The sequence below is a fragment of the Oryctolagus cuniculus genome, chromosome 11 (assembly GCF_051225735.1).
Source record: "Oryctolagus cuniculus isolate XC-2025 breed Fujian yellow rabbit chromosome 11, ASM5122573v1, whole genome shotgun sequence".
NCBI classification, from domain to species: Eukaryota; Metazoa; Chordata; class Mammalia; order Lagomorpha; family Leporidae; genus Oryctolagus; species Oryctolagus cuniculus.
The window spans coordinates 106650960-106666710 of NC_142877.1; the positions used below are offsets into that span (position 1 = coordinate 106650960).

At 48.1% G+C, this 15751-nt stretch overlaps 1 protein-coding gene across 1 annotated transcript in view; it reads left to right on the forward strand.

Moving 5' to 3' along the window:
- Positions 1 to 15751, forward strand: part of STAB2 (stabilin 2) — a 211070-nt gene that overhangs the window by 179856 nt on the left and 15463 nt on the right. Inside the window, exons 52-60 of the mRNA XM_051845830.3 lie at positions 564 to 653; positions 2148 to 2294; positions 3576 to 3632; positions 8027 to 8156; positions 8657 to 8806; positions 9711 to 9815; positions 11048 to 11155; positions 13773 to 13966; positions 15051 to 15192. Coding sequence (XP_051701790.3) covers positions 564 to 653; positions 2148 to 2294; positions 3576 to 3632; positions 8027 to 8156; positions 8657 to 8806; positions 9711 to 9815; positions 11048 to 11155; positions 13773 to 13966; positions 15051 to 15192 — 1123 coding nt within the window. The remainder of the gene's footprint in view (positions 1 to 563; positions 654 to 2147; positions 2295 to 3575; positions 3633 to 8026; positions 8157 to 8656; positions 8807 to 9710; positions 9816 to 11047; positions 11156 to 13772; positions 13967 to 15050; positions 15193 to 15751) is intronic.

Consider the following 15751-nt stretch of genomic DNA (forward strand, 5'->3'; position numbering starts at 1 on the left):
CCTGGAAGAAGCTCCTGGCTTTGGCCTGTCCTAGCCCTGACCTTTGTGGCCACTTGGGAAGTGAACCAACAGATGAAGGTGCTCTCACTCTCTCGCGTTCTCGCTCTCTCGCTTGCTCTCTCTCTGTAACTCTGACTTTCAAGTAAATAAATAAGTCTTTAAAAAGCCCATTCTCATCTAACCTTGTTACATCTGCAACAATCATATTTCCAAATCCGGTCATATTCTGAGGCCCAGGAGTGCAGGTCTCCCACACAATTTGGGAGAGCACAACTCAACCCATCCTTCCATTGACTTTGGACACAGAGACAGCGTCTTCCAGGGAACTCCGACACAGCTGGGGGAGGGAAGGGCGGGGAAGACCAGCCCTGACAGAAGGACCCTCCCACCCCCTCAAGGGCCCGCACCCTCACTTCCTTTTCATCGCACCTTCTGTCACTTCAAAGCAGAAGTTATGACAACTCCCAGGAAGCCCTGCGTGGGAATTTGGTTTGTTGGCCAAGCACCTCCACAGCCATGTGCAGCCTCCTGTGGGCTCTCATACTTCACCGTCGTCCCCACAGGTCCTGGCTGTGGATCTCCCCCGGACTGCATCCTGGAAGACCCTGCAAGGCTCGGAGCTGAGTGTGAAATGTGGAGCTGACAGTGGCATTGTGAGTGTCCCCCACCTCTGCCCCATCTCCCGGAACCCCAAGCCTGCTCCCTCTCGCTGCTTTTGGAGGTGTTTCCTGAGGACACAGAAGTGGACGTGAAAACCCTGATAAGTCCTCTGCAGCACATGGTTGCAGCTGCAACCTCACCTCAGGGTCCAACATGGCCCCTGGAGCTCCAGCCATCATGTCCACTTCCTAAGCAGAAGGAGACGCCACAGGGATACATTTCCCAGTTGAGATCATTCACTTCAAGGAGCTTTCCAATAAGTCCCACACACATTCTGCTTACATTGTGTGACCAGAATCCCTTTGGGGTTTGAAGTGGCAGGTGTTGGATCAATAACCAAGTTTGAGAAGTCTTAGCATGTTTTCATCCCAGCTTCCAGAAAGTTACCCCAATGCAGCCACACTCGTGAGGCCCCTCTGTGCTACCGCCAAAGAACAAGACTCTGCTGAGAAGGACAGCGGGAGTGGGCGTGGTTTGTTCTGTGTGCGAAGGCAGTGTAGCATTTAGCTTGATCTGTAACAACCCCATGCTTCAAGAATCCTGAACTCTGTTACCAGTGCAGGGGTGGGTAGGGGGAGCAACTGAACCTCAAGGAAACTGAGTCACACCGTGCCGAAGTGAACATATAAGGCTTTGCCCATGGTTTTGTATTGTTCTTTCCACAGAATCACACTATTTCCCTCCCATCAATGGATGTTAGGATTTACCAGTTTTCTCTTCAAAGAACTTTCTAAAAGCATTTCACACCTTGAGGGAAGAATCTTCATCGACTTACTAACTGGGTGATCTTAGGGAAGGAAATCCCAGGATTGTTGTAAGCATGAAACAAAATGTATCCAGAGCTTAGATAATGCTTTGTACATGTGAGATGTAAGTTACTGTTACTGTTATAAAGTTCAAGTCCATCATTTGTCTATCCTGGAAAACATGTGGACTCAGAAACCTCGGTAGGTTAATCAAGAAAACTGGGTTACTGCACACAAGTGGCCCCATCAGCAAGTGTACCCGAACAACAGCAGAGACGTCACAGCTGCACCCCGTCACCCCACTGCACAGATTGCTACTTTGGGAGAGGCAGCATCACAGATGGCAAGGAGTCAAGGCGCCCGGGCTACTGCCTTGCAGCGAGTGCCTGCACATCTCACCAGCCATGTGACACTGGGCATGTTCCTAACCCCTCCCTGCCTCAGCTTCTTAACTGAGTGCAATTGGGTACTCATCATAGAAGCTACATCCCAGGATTGGGGAGATGGAACACATTTGCTTAGGTAAAGCACTCAGAACAGTACCTGGCATATAATAGGTGCAGTTTTACTGAGATTGATAGATGATTGACTAACTGACTTTCTTTTTGTGTTTTGTTTTAGTTCTTTCTGAGTCTTGTGCCTGCTGGCCACTTTCTATATGGCCTAGGAAAAGGGAAAGTCTAAGGAAGACTATTAACTATTCATTCACTCATTCATATTCTCTCTCTCTCTCTCTCTCAGGGCGAGCTCTTTCTGAACGGTCAAATGTGCAGAATTGTGCAGCGGGAGCTCTTCTTCAATCTGGGCGTGGCCTATGGCATTGACTGTCTGCTGATGGATCCCACCCTGGGGGGCCGCTGTGATACTTTCACTACGTTCAATGTCTCGGTGGGTCCCAACAGGGGCACTGTAGTGAAAGAGCCTTGGGCTAGGAATGGCCCCGGCGACCCAGCGTAGGCTCTGCTGTGAACCCACTGAGGGCTGGTCCTTAGAAGAGACCAGGACAGAGAGCTCTGAGGACCACCAGGTGGTGTCCTTCAAACCAACAATTCTCAAGTGTCCACGTCTCCCTCCGCAGGCCTTGAGCAGTCTCGTCTTCCCATCTGCCCATTCATCCCTTCACTTCTTTGCCACTGAGAACCCACTTCTTGGATACCAACATGTGACAGCTTTTCTGCCATTCATTTTCATATCCATCCATTTACAAGCCCATTCAACAAACATTTTTTTGAGCTTCTGACCAATTAAACCATATGAAATTGCCATACTTGACAGTTTGGAGACTATAACAATGGCAATTTCATATGTTCAACTTTTTATTTATGTCCCAACCCCAAATACCTCCATTCATTTACCGACTTGTTCAACTCACTACATTGATTGAATTTCTGCCCTGGGCTCTGCACTGTGCCAGGCATTTTCTCGTTCGTCTCATTCATTTTCTCATTTACTGAGCCCCACCTCTGAGCCAACCATTTTGTTCCATGCTTGTGTTACTCTCTCAATTATCCAATGATGGGAGAAATTATCATCAACTCTGTTGTGTAGCTTTGGAAGTGAGTCTCAGAGAGATGAAGAGACCTTACACGACAAAGTGTATCACCAGTTGATGTCAGTACCTGGCATTTCATAGGCATTCAATAAATATCCCAAAATTTTAGGGGACCAATCAGCCAAAGGAAGAGATGAATGGATTTCTTAATTCCTGAAGTGTATTCACACAGATTTGTGGAGTCAATCATTGTCCTTCACTAATCCCTTGAAGATCAAATAGAAGCAAAAAATTATTACCCCTCCTTTATACATCTTAGAACTAAGGATCAAAGAGGACAAGTGATTGACCAGAGCATCACAGTTAACTTAGACGGAACAGATCCTCACGTTCCCATTTCTCAGTGCTTGTTACATCGCCTAAATCACATGGCTCTGGTCCGGCTCTATGAAACGGGAGACTTTTCAAAGAACTAAACCAAAGAGTGGAGGCCCAAGACAGACCTTTAGAATTCTCCATGGCAAAGTTGCACTGTGTATGCTTTTCACCTTAGATCACAAAGTTCTTAAACAAGATTAATTGAATTCATAATACATCCAGGTATCAGTATTAACCCAGGACACTTCCTTGTGCTTGCCAAGATTCTTGATTTTAAGTGCTTCTTTTCTGTATACTAGGGAGACTGTGGGAGCTGTATCAATACCCCCAGGTGTCCAACATGGAGCAAACCAAAGGTAATTATGAATGTAACAGTAACATTTGGAAAGACAAGGATATCTCATTGCCAGACCTCAACTGTCAGGTGTGTGTGACTATATGTATATTTGGGAGGGGAGTTGTCTGCCAGTGTGTTGTATAAATACAATGGATGACTTTCTTTTAACAACCAAGCCAGTGGAGTGAGAGATGCACATTCTTGGCCCAGGTAGCCATCAACCTACTGTATCTTCCAGAAACTATATATAAAAGTAAACCTCAGAGACTCCAATGATAAATACAATTATATTGGGCCCTTGGTATATCCATTATCCCTGTTCATCATTTACACTTTACCTTCACTTCACATAGGAGAAAAGGAGCCTCAGTATGTAAGCAGTCTGCCCACGGCCACACAGCTACTGAGGGCAAAAAGCTAAGATTAAAGTTGGCTCAGACACTCATCTAGGGTAATAGACAACCCAAAAAAAAAAAAAACTGGAAGCCACAGGCATGGGCCCAAATTCCAGTAACTTCCAGCAAGTCACATAATCTATCAGTTTTGCCTCTCTAAAATGGAGCTAACAGGGACTAGGATTGTGGCATAGCAGGTTAAGCCACTGCCTGCAAGGCCAGCATCCTATAATGAGTGCCAGGTGGTATCCTGGCTACTCTACTTCCAATCCAGCTCCCTGCAAATGCACCTGGGAAAGCAGCAGAGGAGGGTCCTGAACCCATGTGGGAGATCCAGAAGAAGCTCCTGGCTTCTAGCTTTGGACTAGCCCAGCCTCAGCTATTGTGATCATTTGGGGATTAAACAGGCAGATAGAAGATATCTGTGTGTGTGTGTGTGTGTATCTCCTTTTCTCTCTCTATGTAACTCTGCCTTTCAAATACATACATATTTTGTAATTTTATTTATTTTTATAATTTTTATTTAAGGTGGACAAATTTCATGTATTTCATGCATACATATTTAGGAACATGGTGATCCTTCCCACACTACCCTCCCTCCTGCCTATGCTCCCACCCTTTCTCCTCCTTCCTCTCTCATTCCTTCTCTTTATTTTTATAGTGATCTACTTTCAGTTTACTTTACATTCATAAGATTAACCCTACACTAAGTAAAGAGTTGAACAAATAGTAAGAAGGAAAAAACACCATTCCTCAACAGTAGAGACAAGGGCTGTAGCAATAATCAAAACTGACCATGTCAATTTCACTCATACACATTAGAATTTTTGGTGCTCTCTTACCACAGATCAGGGAAAACTGGCTTATTTCACAAAATATAATGATTTTAGTTGCATCCATTTTATTGTCAAAGACAGGACTTCATTCTTTTTTATGGCCAGTATTCCATAGTGTATATATACCACATTTTCTTTTTTTTATGTTTTTTTATTTTTTTTATTTTTGACAGGCAGAGTGGACAGTGAGAGAGAGAGAGAGACAGAGAGAAAGGTCTTCCTTTACTGTTGGTTCACCCTCCAGTGGCCGTTGGGGCCGGTGTGGCCGGTGCACTGCACTGATCCAAAGCCACGAGCCAGGTGCTTCTCCTGGTCTCCCATGCAGGTGCAGGGCCCAAGGACTTGGGCCATCCTCCACTGCACTCCTGGGCCATAGCAGAGAGCTGGACTGGAAGAGGGGCAACCGGGACAGAATCTGGCACCCCAACCAAGACTAGAACTGGGTGTACCGGCACCACAGGCGGAGGATTAGCCTATTGAGCTGCAGCACCAGCCACCACATTTTCTTTATCCAGTCATTGGTTGATGGGCTTCTGGGTTGATTCCATATCTTAGCTATGGGGAATTGAACTGCAATAAACATGGGGGTACAGATAACTCTTTCATACGCTGATTGCATTTGGTTTGAGTAAATTCCCAGGAGTGAGATGGCTGGGTCATATGGTAGATCTATTTTCATATTTCTGAAGAATCCCCATATGGTCTTCTATAATGGCTGTACTAGTTTATATTCCCACCAACACTGAACTAGGATACCTTTTTCCCTACATCCTCACCAGCATATATTGTTTGTTGGTTTCTGTATGAGATCCATTCTAACTGGGTTGAGGTGAAACCTCACTGTAGTTTCAATTTGCATTTCTCTAGTGGCTAGTGATCCTGAGCATTTTTTCAAGTGTCTGTGGACCATTTGAATTTCCTGTTTTGAAAAATGCTTGCTCAAGTCCTTTGCCCATTTCTTAACTGGATTGTTTGTTCTTGTTGAGTTTCTTGATCTCTATAGATTCTGGATATTAATCCTTTATCAGTTACAGAGTTTGCAAATATTTTCTCCCATTCTGTCAGTTGCCTCTTCACTTTGCTGAGTGCCTCCTTTGCAGTGCAGAAGCTTCTTAGCTTGATGTAATTCCATTTGTCTACTTTTTGCTTTGATGGCTTGTGCTTTTGGAGTCTTTTCTAAGAAATCTTTCGCTAGGCCATTGTCTTACAGAGTTTCCCCAAAGTTCTCCTCTAGTAATTTGATGGTATCAGGTGGTGGATTTAGGTCCTTAATCCATTTTGTGTTGATTTTTGTATAAGGTATATGGTATGGATCTGGTTCATACTTCCACAGAGATCCAATTTTCCCAGCACTATTTGTTGAAGAGAATGACTTTCTCCAGAGATTAATTTTATCTTCTTCATCAAAGATCAGCTGGTTGTAGATGTGTGGGTTGATTTCTGGGTTTTGTATTCTGTTCCATTGGTCTACATGTCTATTTTTGTGCCAGTACCATGCTGTTTTGATGATAACTGGCCTGTAGTATATCTTTTTAAGTTTTATTTATTTACTTGAAAGAGTTACACAGTGAGAAAAGGAGAGGCAGAGACAGACAGACAGAAGTCTTCCATCCGCTGGTTCACTCCCCAGTTGGCTGCAAAGGCTGGAGCTGTGCTGAACAGGAGCCAGGAACTTTCTCCAGGTCTCCCATGTAGGTGCAGGTGCCCTAATACTTGGACCATGTTTCACTGCTTTCCCAGGCCATAGCACAGAGCTGGACTGGAAATTGAGCAGCCAGGACACGAACCAGTGCCTATATGGGATGCCAGCACTGCAGGTGGTAGCTTTACCGGTTATGCCACAGCACTGGCCCCTATAGTATGTCTTGAAATCTGATATTGTGATGCCTCCAGCTTTGTTTTGTCTGAAATTCCTTCAGCTATTCATGGTCTCTTGTGTTTCCCTATGAATTCAGCATCATTTTTTCTGGATCTGAGAAGAATGTCATTGGTATTTGGATTGGGAATAAATAAGCCTTTTATATATATATAATACACACACACACACACATATGGGCCGGTGCTATAGCGTAGCAGGTAAAGCCACTGCCTGTGGTGCTGGCATCTGATATGGGGCGCCAGTTTGAGACCCGGAGGCTCCACTTCCAATCCAGTTCTCTGCTATGGCCTGGGAAAGCAGTGCAAGATGACCCAAGTCCTTGAGCCCTGCACCTGTGTTGGAGACCCAGAGGAAGCTTCTGGCTTTCTTTCTTTCTCTCTCTCTCTCTCTCTCTCTCTCTACCTCTCTGCCTCTCTCTCTCTCTCTGCCTCTCTGCCTTTGAAATAAATAAGTCTTTAATATAAATATAAAATGGAGTTAACAACGGTTCTCTGTGCAGTTACTAGGAAAAGAAAATTATAAAGTATGCTACATTTAAGTGAGGGGCTGGTGCATAGGAAATACTCATTAAATACTGTTTTCTAAATTACTTAGTACAAAGTCAAGCTCTTTCTACTCTACTAGTAAAAGCCCTAACAAAAATATTTCTACAAAACAAACAGTAATTCGCACTCTCCTTGCTGAGGACTTGGGTTGGGGGGCTCTCCCTGATCCCTCCCCAGGCCACCAGACCATTTGCAAACAGTTCTGAGTCAGAAAGTCCTTGCCTGTAAGACTGGGAAGAAATCTTCCATGGACTTTAGCTCTTCCCTCTCCCCTCTCCCAGATACCTCAACTCCCCTAAGAAACAATTGCCTTTTAAATTTTTATTTATGTGAAAGGCAGAAAGACAATGACGGATACTCAGAGATATCTCTAATCTGCTGCATCACTCCCCAAATGCCTGCAACAGCCAGGCTGGGCCAAGCTGAAACCAGAGCCAGGAACCCAGTTCAACATCGGTGACAGGTGCCCAAGTTCTACAGCCATCACTTCCCTCCCAGGGTGCCCATTGGCAGGAAGCTGGAATTGGACACAAAGCCAGGACTTTGAACCCAAGCACTCTGATATAGGACGCAGATACTAAGCCAAATACCCACTCAGGAAAGAATTGCCATAAAAAAAAATAAAACATTAAGGCCCATGGAAAGTCCCATTTTTTCACTTGAGCAGGACCAGGGTCTCTACCAGAGGTTGGGCTAGAGTCCCAGAGTCCAAGTCCACGTGACACAGGGTGACGGCCTCATCCGCTCTCTTCCCTCAGGGTGTGAAGCAGAAGTGTGTCTACCAGCTGCCCCTGCTGAAGAGGAAGGTGGATGGCTGTCGGCAGCAGTGCACCCTGGTGATCCCAGTCCTCAAGTGCTGCAAAGGCTACTTCCTCCCGGACTGTCAAGGTGAGGGTACGCTCGCTGCACAGACCTGAAAGCTCTCAAGTCATAAGGCAATGGAGGAATGATGCCTAAGGACCAGTCATAAGAATCAGTGCCATCCCTTCGATTTGTTCATTGGCTTATATTTCCAAAATTGTCTCAGTTACCTGTAGCCTCTCGTTTGATCCTCACAATAACAGCATGGTGTAGAACAAGCACACCACCATCATCACTACCATCGTCATTCTGGGCTTTGAAAACTAAAACTCAGAGGAAATTCACTCCTTAGCCCAGATATACTCTAATCCAGGTCTCCTGACCCCCAAATGCAGTGCACAGTTCAGTCTGTCCTCCTGCCCAGGTAGACTCCTATCAGATACTTTGAAGCCCATCTCCCATAAAGCAAGGCCATGATCCCTCCGAGTTAGTAGATGTATAATCCACAGCATGCTAACAAAGGTGACAAAAGCACTGAGCTGATCTGGGTCTGGTAGGCTGAGTCACTGCTGTGTCCTCTCTTCCAGCCTGCCCTGGAGGACCAGATACCCCGTGTAACCACCGGGGCGTCTGCCTGGATTCCTACTCGGCCACAGGACAGTGTAAATGCAACACCGGATTCAACGGCACAGCGTGTGAGCTCTGCTGGCCTGGGAGATTTGGGCCCGACTGTCAGGGTACGTGTGGTACCACCTCCCAGAGCTGTAGCCTGTCTTGTTGGCTGCCTGTCTTCATCCACACCACCTGCCTGACCTGGAAGCATCCTCCTTCCCTTCCTTCCTTCCTGCCAGCCACCTTCCATGTGCCTGCCCTGTGTGTTTTTTGCCTCCTTGGCTGTATTCCCAGTTTCCACCCATGAAAAGAGCCTCACACGCCCTGTGGCGCCTACGGCAAGCTGTAGCCACACAACGCTCATTCATTCAGCCATGGACCCTGCCTGTATTTGTTGCGTCCTTATGAGTATTAACAGCCAACATCTAGTGAGCACCTCCTTTGTGCCAAGTATCTACATCTTCCCAGGTATTCCTCCCGATAGCCCTTTGGAGTAGGCACTGTTAGGATCACCAGTGAGCAAATGAAGAAAGCAAAGAGGTGACGTGATCTGCTCGAAACACAGGAACAGTTCTAAGGTCCAGGGATATGGTGGTTTGTGGAGGTAGAGGCTAAGGAACAAAACCCCAGTTATCAAAGAGCTCACAGAACCAGAAGTAGTGACAAAGGATATGAAGACAAAGAAGTAGGTAGAGGGGTCAAGATTAAGACTAGGCCCTGTTCTAGAAGACCTTGCACACAAGGAATATTTGAGTAGACACCTGACAGAGGTGAAGGGCCAGGTGTGGCAAAACCACAGGTGGGCCAATCACACTTGGAGCCTAGCTGGAATGCTCTGTGACTCCACTGTCCAGCACGGTAGCCACCAGCCACGCGTGGCTGTCAAACACGGAAAATGGGTGATCACGGGGCCGAGTTTTTAATTTTAACATTTACTCAGCACACCTGCCTAGTGGCTGCTATACTGGACCTGGTTGCATCCCAATGTCCAGCCACTGATGACCGCCCTCTCTCTGCTCTGCTCCACAGCCTGCAGCTGCTCAGAACATGGACAGTGTGACGATGGGATCACCGGCTCGGGGCAGTGCCTCTGTGAAGCAGGGTGGACAGGCCGCTTCTGCGACACCCAGACAGGTCTGTCAGGGGAGGGCCCGACTGCTGGCAGCACCCAGCCACCATGGACCAGGCTGAGAGCATCCAAGCGAGAGTGCAGGAAGTGGGGTCTGAGTGATGGCACCTGGAAGAAACGACAAAGCGTGTGTTTTCAATGCCACCTAGAAAAGATGATTTGGACCGTGTGGCCCTGGGCCTCGGAAGGGTGGTGACTGGAAGGGAAGCCAGATGAGATTTAACTCCAGCTCATGAAAGCAGCCCCACCCAAAGCAAAGAATCGCAGGATCAGGCAAGGTGGTGCCTCGTTATGGTGGCCCTCGGGCCCAGATGTGCACTGACATGGAGGCTGAGTGATTTCATAGAAAACACAGGCTTTGGTGTACCTGAGACCAGGCCTTGACCCCGATGCTGCTGCTTCCCAGGTGCATGGCTTAGATCACCCCCACTCAGCCCCGACCTTCTCCCCAGTAAGGGAAAGCACACACACTCTGTAAGGGGAGGATGGCTGTGATGGTTGAGGTCATGGTTGTGAAGTGCCCAGTGTGCAGGTGCTCTGAACAGTCAGCATTATCACCATTGTCATAACCTTGACCCACATCATGCAAGAACCATAGCCGAGGCCTACATTCCGGAAGATCCAAAATGCAACAGTTGACTCATGCAGTGTGGGTCACTGTCATTCCACCCTCCCTGAGGTCAGAGAACAGCACTAGGCTCCTCCTCAGTGACCTGAGGTTCCAAGAATACCAACGGAGGTTTAGCACCAGTGCCTCCTCCCCCACACAAGGCTGGCTTCAGGCTGCCCAGGCACACTGCAGCCCCACCCAGTCAGCAAGGCTCCAGGCTTCTCCCAGGCTCCGTGGTACCCTGCAAAGGCTGTGGAACTTCCCCTCCAATTTAACCAGCTCTATCTGGAACCCCATGTCCCTGGGGCCACGGAGCTTATCTACCAAGTTCATCCCTGCTGGCAAGTTTTAAGGTGTAAAGTTTCAGCTGGTTGCCGCTAAAGTTAGCATGATAATCTGAGTCACAGAGAAATCTCACTATAAAGGAGTAATTCTAGAATCTCAGAATCTGCAGGCTGAGGTGGACCCTAGCAACTCACCCCATCCTCTGGCAATGGGGAGTACTGAGAAAACACAGCGGCAGGTCAGGGCAACAGTCTTGGCAAAACTCTTCAGGTGGGCCCCAATGTTGCTCAGCATGGGTACAAGAGGATTGGTGACCCTCCTCTGCTTTTTTGTTTTCTGCAGTTTTGCCCCCAGTATGCACGCCTCCTTGTTCTGCTCATGCCACCTGTAGGGAGAACAACACGTGTGAGTGTAACTTGAATTACGAAGGTGATGGGGTGACATGCACAGGTGAGTCCCTTCATGGCATGTGGCACAGGAGAGGGGCAGGATGTGGTCACAGTGTCTGGGCTTCCCTCCACCACGGCCTGCCTGGGCCACTTCCACAGTGCCAAACCCTCAATGACTAGTGTCCTCAGGGAGTCGGCTCAGGATTGGCCTGCCCACCTCCCAGCTCATGGCTTCAAAATTATTTTGCAATAGGGTTGCACTTTGTAGTGCTTTTCTAACTCTGCAAGTAACCTGATGTGTTTTTATTTTATTTTTGATTGATTGATTTGGAAGGCAGAGGAAGGAAAAGATTTTTCCAGCTACTGGCTCATCCCCCAAATGGCTGCAACAGCCAGGTCTAGGTCAGGCTGAAGCCAGGGACCAGGAACTCCTCCCTGGTCTCCCTTAAAGTGACAGAGGCTGAAGTACTTGGGCCATCTTTTTTTTTTTTTTTTTTTTTTTTAGATTAAAAAAAAAATTTATTAGAGTCAAAGACCCCCAGCCAGAGTGGCATGAAAGGGGGCTTCCAAGAGAGGAAAAAACCCAAAGGGCCCCGTGCACTGGGGTATTTAACTACAATTTTGGAGGCAAAAACCTTGACAGATTGGCACTCAGTTACCAGGCAGGGACAAAACCCATCAAAAGACCTGATTTACAGTTCTTTATCCCATCTGGCTTGTTCATGATAAACCAAAAATACCATCTGGAAGGTGGGATAGGTAACTTGTTTCTACAATAACCTGCGATCACTACTCCTCCCTTGCTGTTGTCATGGCAAATTTGGAGATTCTGAAGAAAGGAGGGCAGCCTATCTGTTCTTGCTAAAGATAACCTTTTTTTGGGGGGGGGGGCAAATATTCTATACCCCAAATTCCATTGGGACCACCCTGACTACCTATTAACCCATCTGACTCCTCACATTCCCCCCTTAACAAGAATGTACCCTAACATCTGCTAGGGGGGACTAGACAATGATCACTCTGGCTGCTTCATGCTGAAAAGGGGCGTCTTTGGGAAGGGGCTTCTCCAGGGGGATACAATGCCAGCTTGAAGCAACTGTTTCCATTGGATGTTTCATGTGCATGGCTATCTAGAATTTTACTTTTTCAAGTCTGGAGAAAGCAAATCTAACAAGCAGTTTAAATTCACAGAATCTAAAACCAAGGACAGAGTCATTATTAAACCACCAGCCTTCTCATTGAGAGGCAAATAGAAACTGACAGAAAGGGCTTGAGTATAATCAGGTGGGCTTTAAGGCCTTGCCAGTTAGGAGTTCTCAGACCAATCTACCTCTTCACATGGGGTACATCCTAAGGGAGGTACCCTGTTGACTTCTATTACCCAGCTGGCCTGGGAGGAGAGCTGGCTCAAAGAGAAGATAGGTGGCATTTCTAAAAGGAAAACATTTTTAGTTAATTCACAGTCCTGCCTGCAATGTTGCTGTCCCTACTTGGCCATCCCCTCAGCAGCAGTGGTTACTTGGGAAGCTGGGGCGAGTGAAGGACTTTTCAGCTTAGAGCTAACAGGGTCTGTGGCTCTGACCTGGATCCCTTCAAGTCCAGGGCAGGTGCATTTCCAGTGACCCAACTCCTGGCTGGCTGAGCTGCCAGGGCTCTTCATAAGCTGACTTCTGCTGAAGTCCTGGCTTTCCATATTGAAAACCAACGCAGTGGTTGGGTCTCCTTGATGGCAGATCACTGTGTCAAGCAGCATTAATTGGTCTGCCACCTATCTATGTTGCTTCTGCCTCCTAGCTTCCTCTTCCTCCTGGTTTTTGTTAACACAGACCAGAGGAAACCTTTAAGAGAATGCAAGTCAAGGGGGTGCTCTGTCCCTAATCTTTGGTGGCCTAAACTAGAAACCTGTAGTTACAGGCATGTTCTGTTACTGGTTTATTTCTTTTGAGGTAGACAATGCCCATGAGGAAAGCTATGTCAAAATGATGACCACCTTATTTACAAAATTTTAATTCATTAGTAAAACTCTCTCCCTCTGTTTGGTTTAAAAAGGGAGGTTTTGCCTGTTTATTGTGTGGGGCCATCATATGCTGTCTTCCCAGGTGCGTTAGCAGGCAGCTTTATCAGAAGCAGAGCAGCCGGGACTCTGACTGGCACCCCAATTTGGGATGCCATTGTCACACACAGCAACATAGCCCGCTGCGCCATAACGCCAGCCCTGCACACAGTATCTTTAAAAAGTTCAACTTACATGCTCTCACAGCCCAGTGAGAACCACTGTGAGCCTAGCAATGTCTGTCTAGAGTACTGAGGACAAAGGTTCAGCTGTGCAGACAGCCAAATGATGGGTACAGACACAGGCAAGCATTTCCTGTAAGTTTGAGGGAGGCACCCAGGACTTACCCAGAATTCCACCTAAAAGGTCTCTCGGGGCCTAGACTCCTCCTATCTCTTTGCTCTGCCATTGCTCACCTGTCTGGTCTGAAATGACGGGAGCTCCGCTCTGCAGAGCTTAGCTAAGCCGAATCCCTCCCCAAAGGCCTCCGCTGTGAAGCCCGGCGTGGCTGCAGTTGGCACCCTCTTAGGACCTCCCAAAGGGCATTACCTATCAATGCATGAGGCCTGGGGAGGAGGGAGGGGGCTTCCAGCCACATCCAGACCATCTCCCGCTGCTCTTGCAGTGGTGGACTTCTGCAAACAGAACAACGGGGGCTGTGCCAAGGTTGCCAGGTGCTCCCAGAAGGGCACCAGAGTCTCCTGCAGCTGCCAGAAAGGCTACCAGGGTGATGGCCGCAGCTGCACAGCCATCGACCCCTGCGCAGACGGCCTCAATGGGGGCTGTCACGAGCACGCCACCTGCAAGATGACCGGCCCGGTGAGTCGCGCCTCCCCATTAAGTGGGGGCGGCCCTTGTGCTTTGCCCAGCTCCTCCACCTGCGGGGTTCTGCTTGCCCATGGATCTCCCTCCTCTAAGCTTGCGTCCCACCTCAGACTATGTCTCATCAGAGGCCAGGGGGCTTCTGGCTGGTATCCTAGGAATAAAAAGGACATCCTTGGAAAAACTGCTGAGGCCCATGCCAAGCCAGCTGCTCACTTACTAGGCCTATCCCAACACTAATTTCCTAGTTTTGACAAATGCACTTGGTTCAGTGAGATGGGGGAAGGGCATAGGGGAGTTCTGTCTGCTGTCTTTGCCGAGTCCCATAAATCTAAAATTGCTCACAATGAAAAGTTTATTAATGAAAGGGGTGGTAAGAAGTATCATGAAAAGCACAGACTCGGGCACTCTTTCAAGTCTTGGTGGAATGGAGTCCATGCCCGGTTCACCTGTTGGGAAGAGACGACAGGAGAGAATGTCCACTAGTGGTTACAAGGGTAGACTTAGGGTCCTACAGAGTCTTACTTAGCTCCTGGGTTCAGACACTGCGAGACCTGGGGCTGGCTACTTATTCTGAGTCTCAGTTTTCTCATCTGCAAAGTGGGCCAAATGAGAACGCAAATATCATAGGGCTGTTGTAGAGATGAAATGAGGTTGTTGCTCCAGGGTCACTGTGCACCTGTTGTGGCTATGGCAGGTGCCAAGGATACTGCAGCGAACAGAGAGAATGCATCCCTGCCTTCCCAGAGCTGACACACAAGTAGAGGGAGGGCCAGGACTCAGTCCAGGAGTCTCACAGCATGGAGGGGGCCCGCACACACTGGAAGGAACTGGGGCGCTCCTTTACGGAGGGCGGTCAGAGAAGTGATGCTGGAACCAAGGTGTGAAGGCTGACAAGCTTCCATCACGAACCTGTGTAAAAGCAAGGCCTGGCAGGAACTTCCCCTCCACTGGACAGGAGAGGCACCTTCTCTGGGGTCCTTCTGAACCCCTGCTGGGCTACATGGCGGTCCCCACAGCACTGGAGGGTCCCGGGGTCCTGGAGAGAAGGCGTTCTCACCTCTTCCCGCTCTTCCCACAGGGCAAGCACAAGTGTGAGTGTAAAAGTCACTACGTGGGAGACGGGGTGAGCTGTGAGCCGGAGAAGCTGCCCCTGGACCGCTGCCTGCAGGACAACGGGCAGTGCCACGCGGACGCCAGCTGCACCGACCTCCACTTCCAGGGTGAGTGCGCTGGGGTGAGCGACTGGCCAGCAGCACCACCTCATTCAGGCCTGGGGAAGGGACCTGTGCAAGAGGAAAAGGAAACACAGCACAGCATAAGACAGGGACCAAAGTGGCCCCTAGGTTGCCCAGACCCAGTGGAGGTAGCAGAGGGGCGGAGCCAACTCAGAATTGGACCTTGAGCTGCTGCAGCCAGGAAGGGAGCGCAAAGGGTGTCTACCAAGGCTTTTCCCCATGTTTGCTTGTCCCGAGATGCTTAGCAACCCGTATGATGGAAATGAAATCAAGGGTATTAATTAAGATACTTAATTAAAAATCACATTAGGGTATTCAATAACCAAGAAGTGCCTGTCACATGCAAAAGCAATTTCTTAACAGTTGTTTGGAGAGTAGCGCATTGACCGGCACATACCCCATTTATTTCCAAGGACAATTCAAATGGCTTATAATAAGCACTCAGCTATACTAAAACCAAGCATCATAATACCCAGAGAGCAGAAAACCACACAGAGGCTCAGAGTGTGGGCAATAGGGCTTTTTTTTTTTTTTTTAAATCTAT